At 43.9% G+C, this 13,263-nt stretch overlaps 1 protein-coding gene across 1 annotated transcript in view; it reads right to left on the reverse strand.

The window, feature by feature from the left end:
* Window positions 1-1,165: 1,165 nt before the first annotated feature.
* Tspan2 (tetraspanin 2) overlaps window positions 1,166-13,263 on the reverse strand; it is a 34,726-nt gene continuing 22,628 nt past the window's right edge. The window contains exons 4-8 of the mRNA XM_021157964.2: window positions 12,924-12,998; window positions 11,744-11,842; window positions 10,185-10,256; window positions 5,866-5,949; window positions 1,166-2,257 (exon numbers count right to left, since the gene is read on the reverse strand). Coding sequence (XP_021013623.1) covers window positions 2,192-2,257; window positions 5,866-5,949; window positions 10,185-10,256; window positions 11,744-11,842; window positions 12,924-12,998 — 396 coding nt within the window. The 3' untranslated portion in view covers window positions 1,166-2,191. The remainder of the gene's footprint in view (window positions 2,258-5,865; window positions 5,950-10,184; window positions 10,257-11,743; window positions 11,843-12,923; window positions 12,999-13,263) is intronic.

Consider the following 13,263-nt stretch of genomic DNA (forward strand, 5'->3'; position numbering starts at 1 on the left):
ACATTTATCTCCATAGTTTCAAACAGGTACACGTGTATTAAATTACATATGTCTTTAGCCTTAAGAGATATGTATTTAAGATATGTATAAGTTCAGGACATAGGGGTTATATATCTCTATAGATATAGCTTTATCCATTCACATAAAGATATATATCCATCTTTATTCAAAGATGGAATTCTCTAATTTTACCCAGCACATTCTTTGGAAAGCTTCACCCTCAGAGAGGTGCACTAATCACACAGGACATGGGTTTCTAGACTTATTCTTCTGCATTAAAAAATTATTTTATTCTTCTGTCTATAGTTACTGTGGTTTTCCTTAAACTTATTCACTCACCCAGGGGATGAAACTCACTTCTGAGGAACGGGAAGTAACTCTGAGCTGGAGGAACCTGAGTACACACTTGAGCCTGGTCTCTGTCTTCAGGACGACAGATAAACTAAAGCTATAAGAAAGACTGATCGCTCTTTGTTTGCTTAAAAAGCTGGCATTTGTCAACCACTGGGGTATAAACATCACAGAGTGATTTTTTTTTTAAATACTCTTTTGCGTACATAGGTAAAGTAGTCATACACAGTTATACTTTTAACTCCCTCAGCTTTTTTCTCCAAAGCTAGTAGCAGTAGCAAGAATATCTGAAGAAGAGAGAGGTGGCGCTCTGTGGGTGAGACATCCCAGCAGTTGTGTGTCCTCAGCAAAACACTTTGTAAAAGTTTCCTGAAGCATGGCTCTTTGTTCTAGCACATACCAAAGTCTTAGGTTCTTAGCGGACACAGAAGCTAGCCTGACGGTTTCCAGAATTCCTCATGCCTTCACTTTATGTGGTCAAATATAATCCTAAGAATCCTTTATACGCTGATCCATTATGACAAATACATCAATTTCGACCCTGCTGTGGGTTTTCCCACTTGCTGCCAAAAGGCTGAGCAGTGCCTGGGTTTTCCCACTTAAAACCAATCACTCAGACTCCCAAAGAACCTGAGCATCTATTCATTCCCAGGGAGTTCGCCGAGAAAGAATTTAGTTGTGCTGCAGCTGCATGCACCAGAGTACTTTTGACCCATTGACTTGCCTTTGTCGTGTGCACACCTATTGAAGAAGGTGTTTATCTTGGTTTAGACAGGGTACTCATAACATAATATCTGAGTTATGGGGGGATTTATTTATTTAAAGAATAAAACTATGTTCTTAATCTCTGAAGAATTCTCTGCACAGATAAATAAGAAAGATGGAAAAATATTAGGAAAGTATGTAAACTCAAGTCATGAGGTATTCCAGAGGTACAGACAGTGCCAGCCAGAGTCCCCCACTGTCACGCTGCACGGTGCCTGCTTTCCTCTGTCACCACATCTGAAAAAACAGTAAGGAGGGTGAAGGAAAGGCCTTGTGGGAAGGCGAGGCCTTCACCAGTTCAAAGCAGAGTTGGCAGAGAAGAGGGAGAAAACAACGTTGACATGTCATCGTATAGCAGTGTTTCTCCCCCTTCAAAGTTGTTAGTTTTAGTCTTAAAAGCACTCACTTTTCTGGGGCACATGCTTGTCTGTCTGTGTGACTTCTCTTTCCAGAGAGAGGCTTTCTGTTTTTTCTGTTTTCTGTTTTTAAATGCTAAGAAAACATGACTTTTTTGAATTAGATTTTTCCATGCTATATTTACTTTTACAGATGTGTTTAGTTCTAAAACTGTGGTTTACTGGATTCTGGGGAGAATATATATGTATATATATATTTTTCAAGAAATCTTTACACTCAACTCAGACACAGTCAATCTATGGCCCTTCAATTCTTCTATCTTATTGCTTCCATTAACTAGAAATCCTGCATTCTCTTTATGTATCTAATTTTCATGGCTAAGATCTGAGAAATGGACCCATTATTACATTTCCTGAATAGCCGAGTTTTAAACATCTCTCATTGCTTTTTTTCCTGGTACTTAAATAGGTTATTCTTGCATACAAGAACTAGGGTTTCCCAGGAAACAGATATCAGTATGTGCAATGCATATACCAGAAACAGACATTCACTCAAGGGGCAAATCAGTAATGAGTCAGACTTACATACATGTGCAAATATACAGTTGACAGAAAATTATTTTAGCTTCTAATATCCTGAATATTAAAAATGAGCCAAGAGAGCTCTTGTGACAATTAGCACGAAAACTCTAGATTGCGATTTTCACGGTGAAGTATCATCAGATCACATCGCGTGAGTTCCGTATTGCACAGCAAAGCACCATGCTGAATATCATGCCAAAGATCTGCAACAGAAAGGACCGCTCATTAGCAACTTTCACATGTGGAGTCGATAAAAATCAGCACACTGTGGCGGCACTGCTTAGCTCAAGTTACTGACCAACAACACTGGCTGCAAATGACATTTTCATATGTTTCTTAAGGATGGCAACTAAGCAAGACGTCTGTGTCCGCCTTGCCGAGCTCCTATGTTATCCTTCTTAACAGACACGTCTGTTTTAAGAAAGGTCTCTGTTTCTGGCTTATGGTTCTTAGCAGTTATGAAAGACTGATACGTTTCTGGTTTTTGAATTTTATATTTAAGATGAATCTCAGCTCTATTTTACTCATTCAGAAAATAGTTCTTAATTTCTTATGTAAAAGTGCTTATGGTCTAAGTGTCAGAAAAGCTTTCATTCCTATAGCCATGGAGCCCTGTCAAACAGTTTCCCTTCATTCTTGGTCCATTCCTACACAAATGATATGTGGCTGTTTAACTCAATAGTTCTGCCGGGCAGTGGTGACACACGCCTTTAATCCCAGCACTTGGGAGATAGAGGCAGGCGGATTTCTGAGTTTGAGGCCAGCCTGGTCTACAGAGTGAGTTCCAGGACACCCAAGGCTACACAGAGAAACCCTGTCTCAAAAAACCAAAAACCAACCAACCAAACAAACCAAAACCAAAACAAAGCAAAAACAAAACAAAACAAAACAAAAACAAAAACAAAAAACAAAAACAAAAAACCGTCAGTAGTTCTAAAAGCAATTGAGCTATAATATTCCTGACTTCTGTCTCTTGGATAGTTCTTTGAGATGCCGAATACCTGGATGGAACCACTGTCCCTGTGGTTTGAAGAGAATACCAGAAGGTTCCCAGTCACCTCTACAAGCCCACAGCCAGAGGAGCCCTGTCTCTGATTCCTCAATAATGACTGGAAATGTGTGCTTTGAGAATTTGGTGCCATGCCTCTGGATCTCTCCTCAGTCCCGTCCTAAGAGAGATGAGGAGCTGAGGATGTTTAATGCATCAAGGCAGGAGTTATTCTAGGAGGGCAGAGGCAGATGGAGATACGGACTCAGGCAGCAAGGATGTCAGGGAGATACCCAGTGGGCCTTTGGGTAAGTGATTAAACTGCAGTCTCACCTTATGGAGCAAGAACTCTGGAGGAAACTCCTGGGGTACTGACTCAAGACAGACAAGCAAGAGCAGTTCTCCTTTTCCATGGCAACAGGTTCGGATACCCCCCCCCCCCAACCCGGGTATAGTCTGAGGGGTTCCTTCTGAGAGACTCCTTCACTCTCAGATCGCTGAGGTCATGAGTCAGGGCTGGCTGCTTCCATGCTGTACAACTGTTAGTACAGTCTACTTGGTACATCCATTTTGTGGAATGTTTTCAAATTGCTGTGCTGACTAGTTTTATGTCATCTTGACACAAGCTAGGGTCATCTGAAAAGAAGGAGCCTCAATTGAGAAAATGGCCCCACAAGATATTGTTGTAGGTCATTTTTTTAATTAGTGGTTGATAGAGGAAGGCCCAGACTATTATGGGTAGTAGATATTATATCCCTGGGGTATATAAGAAAGCAGGCTGAGCAAGCCACGATAAGCCAGCCAGTAGGCAGCACCCCTCCATGGCTCTGCGTCAGCTCCAGACTTCAGCTCCAGGTTCCTACCCTGTTTGAGTTCTTCTCCTGATTTCCTTCAGTGATGAATAGTAATGTGGAAGTGTAAGCCAAATAAACCTTTTCCTTTCCAAGTAGCTTTGGCCATGGTGCTTTGTCACAGCTATAGTGACTCTGACTAAGACGCTGCTTCGGGCTCGTCACTGGAGAGCTGCAGAATTGCGCCGAGGTTAGCCCCAGAGCTTGTTGGGGAGGGTCTGTGAGATATCCCTGGATTTGGAGGGCCCAGCATAGTATTTCTAGCCATTGCCACACCCTGTGTTCTGGATATAAAGAATGGGAAAAGTCCTTGGGTATCCCCTAAGAACTACCAGTTGTAGATTTCTTCAAAATCCTTGTAGCCCTGCCTTTTAGACTATGAGATAATCCACACATAGACTAGTAAGTAAATTCTATCTTAACATTAGCTACCATTGCTCAAATTCAGGAATCATTTCTTCTCTAGGCTCTGGCTTCACTCTCACCTCTTTCTAACCCTTCCTCATCCATTCTGCACCACAGGTCCTTCAGGCCTAGAAGATGCCTTCGGTGGTTTGAATAGGTTTGGCCCTCACAGATTCATGTGTTTGAATGCTTGCCCATAAGAAGTGGCACTATTAGGAGGTGTGGCCTTGTTGGAGGAAGTGCATCACTATGTAGGCAGGTTTTGAGGTCTCAAATATGCTCAAGCTACACCCAATATGGTACCCAGTTTCCTGCTGTCTGCAGATCAAGACGTAGAACTCTCTCCTTCTCCAGCACCATGACTGCCTGCTTACTGCTGTGCTTCTGACCATGATGATAATGGACTAAGCCTCTGAAACTGTAAGCCAGCCCTAATTAAATGTTGTCCTTTATAAGAGTAACCATGGTCGTGGTGTCTCTTCACAGCAAGAGAACCCTAACGAACACAGTGCCTGATGTTCTGCCTCTCAGAAGAGCACAACAAACCTTCAATTATGTGGACCTGATGGCCTTCTTGCCATTCTCACCATACCTGTCCAGGGCTACCAATTCTTCCCATATGCATTTATTTTTATTTTTATATTTTTAAAAACAAGGTCTCATGCAGCAAGCCCAGGCATGTCTCAAACTTACTACATAGCAGGAGATGACCTTAAACTTCTGATCCTTTTGCCACCATCTCCTAAGTGGCTGGACCACAGGTGTGTACAGTACTGGGGACTGAGCCAAGGACTTTGTAAATGCCAGGAAAGCACTCTAACAGCAGGGCTTTGCCCCCCAGTCTCTCTCCTATACTCTCTTCTTTTGTGCTGTTAAAGGACTGAGCCACCAACGACTGATGCTAGAGCATGCTTCTCTCCTTTACAGGTGATAACTCCCTTTGCTTGAATTCCAGGTTTGCCCAGAATAAAAGTATAGAGAAAGATGGTACTTAATAAATGCAACACATTCAGATTTTATGCCAATTAATTTGTAACAATAGGTTATAGGCAGTATCCCACTTGACCTTCATAATAATCCTGTAAGGCTGGTATGTTTAAAATTTATATTCTACAACTATCGAAGCTTAAGGGAAATTAAGAAGCTCTCCTTCAACCCTAGGGCTTATAAGAAAGTAGTGGAGCCAGGAGGTGAATCCAGTTTGTGTGATACCAGTGCTTGCCCTATGCGGCCTGCCAGTGCTCAGATGAAGACTTGCTGTTCTGTTACTGTGAACTGAGATTACTCACCAAGGTTATGATGGCAGGGTTACATGGGAAGTTGTTTCAGTGACAAACTCAAGGTCATAATTGGGTGGATACTGGGATTTGTGTCATATTTTACATAGTTACTACTGATGTATGTCATTAACTTTGTTCTTAGGAGATGTATTGTGAACAAAAGTCTTTACCCATTATGAGAATTGTCATTTAAGATACAGCCATCTCCAACTGGAAGAGAAATACTATGTAAGGGTTTACTGCTTCTTAGAAGGTAAAAAAAAGAAGACATTCTAGAACTTTCTTACCGTGAGACCCGCAATCCCAATCCCAACAATTCCAATGAGCTGCAGTTTAGCACTGATTACGGTTTCAATTTTGTCGATGCAATTCTGTTTAGGAAAAAAAAAAAAAGCCATCCATAAAAACTGAATCCGTGACTCATCCCATGACCCAATCCTTCCCTTTGCTATCTGGGTCTGTAAGTTAATTCATGTAAGCTTCTGCTCATGTGCAAACCATCCCTCATGGGTAACGTCAGCCTGACAGCTGTAAAGCAGAAACACAGTGTTGGGCAAACGCAAGTCTCTCTTTTTGGGTAAGATTATCTATTTAGGCCAAAGGTCTCCTTCAGAGCTCTGAAATATGGTGCTACAAAACATTCTAGTCAACTCCCCCCACCCACCCCCTCAGCATTCCAAAACTTAAGCCTTTTCTTACTTTCAGCAAAGAAAGATAAAATGCGATATTCTCTAAATTATAACCTCCTCTTTGTCATTTACAATTTAAAAGGAATTTTATACACTTGATGTATTTGACTATGAAAGGTATGCATAACTTATTAAGAGACTAAAAGTCTGCATGGGGTCAAATTAAATTATGGAAAACCAATCCTTAGGAAAACCAGGTCTTGGGAGTCAGAATAGCATTTCCTCCAGTGTCAGCTGGGCTGTGGCTCCAACCTTTGACCCTTAGGAAATCTGTGAATCAGGGGTTGGAAGAACATTCATGGATTGGGGGGGGGGGTGGGTAGGAAGGTGAGGTAAGCTGGGCAGGAGGCAGAGGGGACTGTCTGTAACCATTACTAGCTTCCCAGTGCCAAACACTTCCACTTGGAGACTTCCTACACAGAGGTACTCTCAGCCCAGACGCATCCTCAGGGGACACAAATCTTTAGCATCCTCTGACATCCACATACGTTAGTTAGCAAATGGTAACCACTATCATGCCTCCCCTTATATTTAGTGATTCTGCAGATCTCATCTAAGCCACTGGAGTGCGTTGGTGGGTGTGGAGCAGTAATATATAGCTACCTCTGCTCTCAGGGGCCTGGTGGTGAGGATGCAGACCCCCAGAGGAACAATAATGCATTCTGCTGAGAGCCTGGAACACTGCTGGAGATAGCAGTTCCTGGCATGCCAAAGAAAGCCCCACACTCCATCTGCAGCACTTCCAGCCTTTCCCCCTTCACCAGGACTCGGGACTGCCTTCCCTCTGTGCCAGGCTCTGTTGAAGGTAGTGAGAGAGTGTGAAAAGGTACAAGAATCCCTTTCCAACTTCCTCTCCTCAGAGCCAAAGCAGCGGTCTTCTCTGTGGAAGGTTAGTTCCTTCTCTGGCTCTGGGTCTCACTCACTCAGGAAGCCTGCCAGCCACCCTCTTCCCTTCCTTCCCATGCACTCAGCCTTGTTATCTCCATTAACGTTTCCAAGTGACACCAGGCTCACTAGCTCGCTCAGTGTTTTCAATCTAAAGCAAGCAAAGCAACCTGTCTCCTGCTGCTGCCCTGCCTCCAGCTCTGCCAGCAGCCTGTCTTTCCATTCACAGAAGGCTTCTTTTGTGAAAAACAAATTACAAAACATGTACTGGCTTTCCTTATTCACAAGGGAATACAGAGTCATTGAGATTTGGAAAATAGACATTAATAACATGAAAATAAGAAACATCTGTCCTCTGTTACGATCAAAACTAATATTGTTGATGATTCTTTGTGCATAAAAGGACCCCCACACTCGGTTCACGTTCATATTGATCTGTGTGCTCTCACACTTAACAGAAGAGACTAAAAATATGGTCTTAGATTAAATACTTCTGAAATTGGGATTTCTAGTGGCCATAAAACATATTCTATGAAAGGATCATAATTTAAGCAATATCCTACTGTTGCCTGTTAGGAAATCAGTATTTGGTTATTAATGTATATGTCTTGTAATAAATACCACTGCACAAAAATTTCTACCTGCATTTTCCTCCATTTTTTCCTTTGTGTGTGTGTTTGCCACAGGGGCTGCCAATCTTGTCTTTTGATACTCGGTCTCTCACGGAACTTGGGGTTCACCAATTAGGGTAGGATGGCTGACCATCGAGCCCCAGTGATCATTTGCCTTCACTTTCCCAGCACTGGAATCACAGGCAGTTCTACCACACCCAGATTTCTCTGTGGTACAAAGGATTAAACGCAGGTCCTCATGCTAGTGTGGTAAACAGTTTATCAACTGAGCTATCTCCCCAGCTCCTGCACACATTAAAAAATTCCCTTTCTTTAGAATAAATTCTGAGTTTCTAGATGAAAGAGCCTGAGTTCATTTAAGACTCTGGGTTCCATGACTGCACTAATCTTTAGGACCATTGTACCAGCTTTTATAAAATGCCCATTTCACATCATTCTCACCCATATTGTGTTATTAGTAAAAGGCCAATGTTAAACAATGGGGTCTTGTCATATAAAATTGTTTCATTTCAGATAGCTTCTAATTGCCCATGCTTTTCACGCGTTTAATAGTCATCTGCATTTCATATTTTGTGAACTCATTTTTCTTGTACTTGGCTGACACTCCACAATTACTGCTCAGGGTGGCAGATGCAGCTGAGCTGTCATCCGCACCATACTCCGTCTCTACTCCACAACCCTTTGGCTGGTGTCCCCTTCATGCCTCTCCTGGGCTCTTGGAGCACCACGCAAACTCTGTCCATACCCCCACTGTGCACTGTGTCAAGGCTAGTGTTTCCATCTCCCATTAGACAGTAGGTTCCTTGTTGGTGGGACCTTGACTCATTCATCTTTGTATCCACAGCGCCTGACAGGCAGAATCAGTAAACACTGAGCCAGTCTCCTCTGCAGCTCTTCCCTCGAGTCTGACTCCTCCTCCTCCTCTTCCTCCTCCTCCTCCTGCTCCTCCTCCTCCTCCTCCTCCCAGTGTTTCTGTTTGCCTGCTCCCCCTTTTGTCCAGTCTTAAAAGGCATTGTTTCTTAGACTTTTAGTCACTTTTTCTTTTCTTCAGAATCTCCTGAGTCAAATGCACATCTACAGCTCTAAGATCACATAAGTCATCGATACTCTTAATGTCTCTTAAGCCACACGCCGGATTTTCCAAACCACAACGTTGAAAACACTGAATTAGGAGCTAGAGAAAGGCCCCTGGTTAAGAGTAGCAGACCTGAGTCTGGTTCCCAGCACCCTTGTCAGGCAGTGCACAACTGCCCGTAGTTACAGTTTCAGGGTAATCTGATTTCTCTGGCCTCCTTAGGTAGCTACATCCATGGCACATCTACATCTTTCTTCTCCATATATGTGTAATTAAAACAGACCCTTTAAAACACTCAAAAAGCCCACATAGTGTTTCTTTTCCCTGTAACTGGTTATCTGTCCTCCAATCATTAATTCAGTGAACGACACGGTCTTCTGTGCAGGTTGAGAAGCCAGAACCCAGTGGTGGCTTCTCATGGTCTCTGATCTCCAATGCTGCCTTCTCTTCTCCACTCCGTCCAACTTTCTCAGTTAACATCATGTGGGTGGCAAGGAGTAGCGAAGTCTTTTCAAAGGGGTCACCTCAACTTCAGGATATTTATCATCCGTCAATCTTTCTCATTACTGTCACAGAAAACTCGATAAAATGAAAATCCATCCCCTTTCCATGGCTAACAGCACAAAGGCCAGACTTTTGGTTTCACAGGAGTATCTAAGGCCCTTAGCTACACCTCAGAATTGAAAGAGTCCCTCCTGGAGAGAGGATTTTTTTTCAAGGCAAACGCCATATTGCTTCTCATTCTGCTGAGAGCGATGGCTTTCTCAAACCTCCAGCTTGTCTTTCCCAGAAACGTTAGTTCCTCTGGGTTCCTGTTCTCCCACAGCATGACCTTCTCCCGGCTGCCTTCTTGACCTCCCTTTGTCAAGGACTCATATCCTTCCACACAAGCTTTCCTAATTCTGCTGTGTCTCCGTGTTTCCCTGGACAAACTTTTTGCATATTACCAGCCTATGAAGCCACTGAGGGAGGGACTCTCTTGTCCCTTTCACTTATAGAATCCCTGACAGAGTTAAATTTATCAGTGCTGTGCTGTCCCAGAAAGATGTGAAGAACACAGAACTCTTGTCCTGGTGAACTCAATTCATATACCTTCAGCACATGGCATAGTCACTGGCAAGTGACCCATCATTCCCAGAGTATGAGGAACCTGCCAAAGTTGCTGTTTATTTCATATGGCATGGGTAAGGCTCAGGGTCCACTGGGAAGTGGTGGGACCTCCTAGAATCCCTGGGAAGAAGGCCTGAGCCTCCCTGCCTCTACTAACATTAAAAAACCTCCTTCTAGTAGGGGCTGGAGAAGGGACCCTGGAACACACAGCTTACCTTGTGGCCTGGAAGCTCCTTTGGACACGTGGGCTGGACTTGCTCAGAGCTTTCTTTTCCACAGCACTGAAACTAGAGAGCAAGAAGAGGTTTTAGGACACAAGAGGCAGGAGTGCTGGCCCCAGGGCTCCGTGTCATTGCTGGCTGGCAGTGCCAAAGCCGCAGAGCAGCTCTGAGGCTCAAACTGCTATTTCTGGAGAGCAAAGGAAGAATCACAGGATTGTGCTAGCAACCCAGCAACACGACTTCTCCAAAGCTGCAACAGTTTTATGCTATGGAGTGACTTGGGGCAGGGTAGGGCAAGGAGCTAACTGATGGTGTCTACCATGAAGAGCTGGGAGGCAGGAGCAGGGTCTCCCATGCCAGCTCTATCATACTGAAGTCCAGAAACCTGCTGACGAACAAAAGCTTTATGAGTTTTGGGAAGGGCTCGTTAGCCAAGGACTATCTGAGATGAGAGGATGGAAGCCATGGGAAAGCCCAAGGCCAGAAGAGCAGGCATGACTGCTGGCTGGCAAATAGGCACCCTGCCTCAGGGCTGGCTGCTTAGGACAAAGGGATCTTTGTGCTGCTTGCCCTCTCTGGGGAACCTTCTTAGACACTCTTGTCATATAGAGCCAGGTACCTGGAAACATGTGGCCCAGAAGTTCAAAGTGACTTCTCCAAAATGCAGTGCTTAAGAAAACAGAACGACCTTGGTCTGGCTCATTTCCTCTATAAGCCTTTCTTGACTATATGTAGCTCTAAGCACAGTACTCTAGCACATTCCCATGAAACACTCTAAAAGGAAATATAGTTGTCTCCCAATGACCTCCATTTTATAGATGAGGAGTGAACTAAGAGATATCAGAGAGGTCTGACTAACTCACTCAGCGTCACAAAGCTGCTAAGAGACATCCTGGAGCTGAGGTTTCCTGGCTTGAAGATCACTGTGGTGGTTTGAATATGCTTGGCCCAGCAAGTGGCACTATTAGGAGGTGTGACCTTGTTGGAAGAAGTGTGTCACTGTGGGGGTGGGCTTTGAGACCCTCCTCCTGTCTGTCTAGAAGTCAGTCTTCTCCTGTTTGCCTTCGGAACAAGATGCAGAACTCTTAGCTCCTCCAGCACCATGTCTGCCTTGCTTTCTGCCATGATGATAATGGATTGAACCTCAGAACCTGTAAACCAGCCCAAATTAAATATTGTCCTTTATAAGAATTGACTTGGTCATGGTGTCTCTTCACAGCAATGGAAACCCTAACTAAGGCAGTCACCATGCTTGCTTCTGTCACACCACAATGTCACCTCTGAGAAGAATGGACCCACATTTGGGTGGCTTTCTCAGTGTCCTGTTCATGTTTTCTTGGTCTCTTTTGGGCACACGTGCTAACTTCTTGTGAATCTGTGGTAGGCCTCTTTCTAGCCAAAGGTCTACACAAAGCACAAACGATGGCTCTCAGAGTTAAAATCAAAGGCTGCTGTTTCCATTTATTTTATTTATTTTTATTTTAATGTAGGTGGTTAGAGAGCCTGGCTCATGCATAGTCGATAGAAAATGTGATGCCAAAGAAGCTACTCACTGCTGAGTGGAAGGTAATGAGAGTTCCATTTCCCCTTGCCCTGTCTTTAAGGTAGTCGCCGTAGGCCTCCTCATACATGCTCTGCACATGTCGTATAGCCTGGAAAAACACCAGGGCACGGTGAGTGGGAAGTTGCAGACATTTTCATTTTATAAAGAAACTCCCCTCCTCTGTGTCCTTTGGCAACGCTGATTACCCGCACACTCCTCTGTATTTTAAAAGGCCTCTGCACATAGAGAGCAAAACACAAATTCAAGAGGTCCTGAGATGCTTTTGAAAATGTCAGGATAAACTGACCAAGAATGTTTTATAACATTAGAGCCACCTTTTGGCATGGGGATTTGTAAACCTGGAGGGCTTCACTGTCAACTAGGCCCATGTAGGAGATCCTGGTGAGCCACATGAGGTGGACTCCATGACCACACGGTTCCCTGCCAACTCGCAGGCATGTGTCTACTATCAAGGAAGATATTCTGCATTTAGATGTCCCACACGGCTTAGTGGATGCTTTTTCCAGTGCAAAGACATAGGACCCCTAATCCACAGGCTTGAGCTCTATGTGGAGCTAACCTGAGACTTGTAACCTCTGGGCACAAGGAGCTGTGTTAGGAATGTCCCATAGAGTGCAGTCACTCAGTTTTCATGCTTAGCAGTTTTACACTTAGGCTCATACACCCAGTATAGATGGCGCATGAGTTCACTGGAAACATGACCCTCTCAAGGCACTGCCCCCTGACCTTCTTATCCCTCCAAAAGGTCTCACGCCCTGTGGGCTCTCCTCATGACCTCTTCTGGGTTCTGAGGACTGCTAGGTGCGTGCAGCAGGCCAGGATTTAGCTTCTCATAACAGGGCAGGCCCTGCCTAGGCCAAGGATGAGAAGGTGGGTTCTTTTTCCTTCTTCTTTGCCCCATTCTTTTGTCTGTAACCTAGTGCCTGCCTCATTTTGAACTAGGAACAATCTTAAACCAGAAATCCTAAACAAACAAACATAGACTAGTTTATACATGAACTAGAAACTGCTAATATACGTGATGAGCTCTGTACACTACCAGGTTCAAGGTTCTACTTACACAACTTGGGGGGTTATTTTGTTTCTTAACATTTTGGGGTGGGTATTCTATATCATTTGCCATAAGAAAGCTGCCTTAACAACCACAAAAACTTCTAGGTTTTACTTACTACATCCTTGCCTATAAATGCAAATACTCCAGTGGTTACTTCAGCAGCAAATATCACCAACAGACAGGTAAAAAACTGTGGAGAGAAAACACTAGTGTCATTAATTTAATACCCTTTCAATTTTATTTAGCCCATTTGCACCCTCAGCTCTGTGATAAAACAAACTCAGCTCTGTGGTACACAAGACAGCTTTTTCAGCTTTATTTAGAGAAAGAAAGAACATCTGGGAGAGGAAACAGCCATAGATGAGAAGCATCAGACAGACACGGAGAACCCAGAGACTGCTGGGAATGGGAAATGAGGGGGTCAGAACACCCTGCTTCAGGCCCCCTGTGAGAAG

Source organism: Mus caroli, unplaced genomic scaffold (genome assembly GCF_978045245.1).
Source record: "Mus caroli unplaced genomic scaffold, Mus_caroli_1 scaffold_3, whole genome shotgun sequence".
NCBI classification, from domain to species: Eukaryota; Metazoa; Chordata; class Mammalia; order Rodentia; family Muridae; genus Mus; species Mus caroli.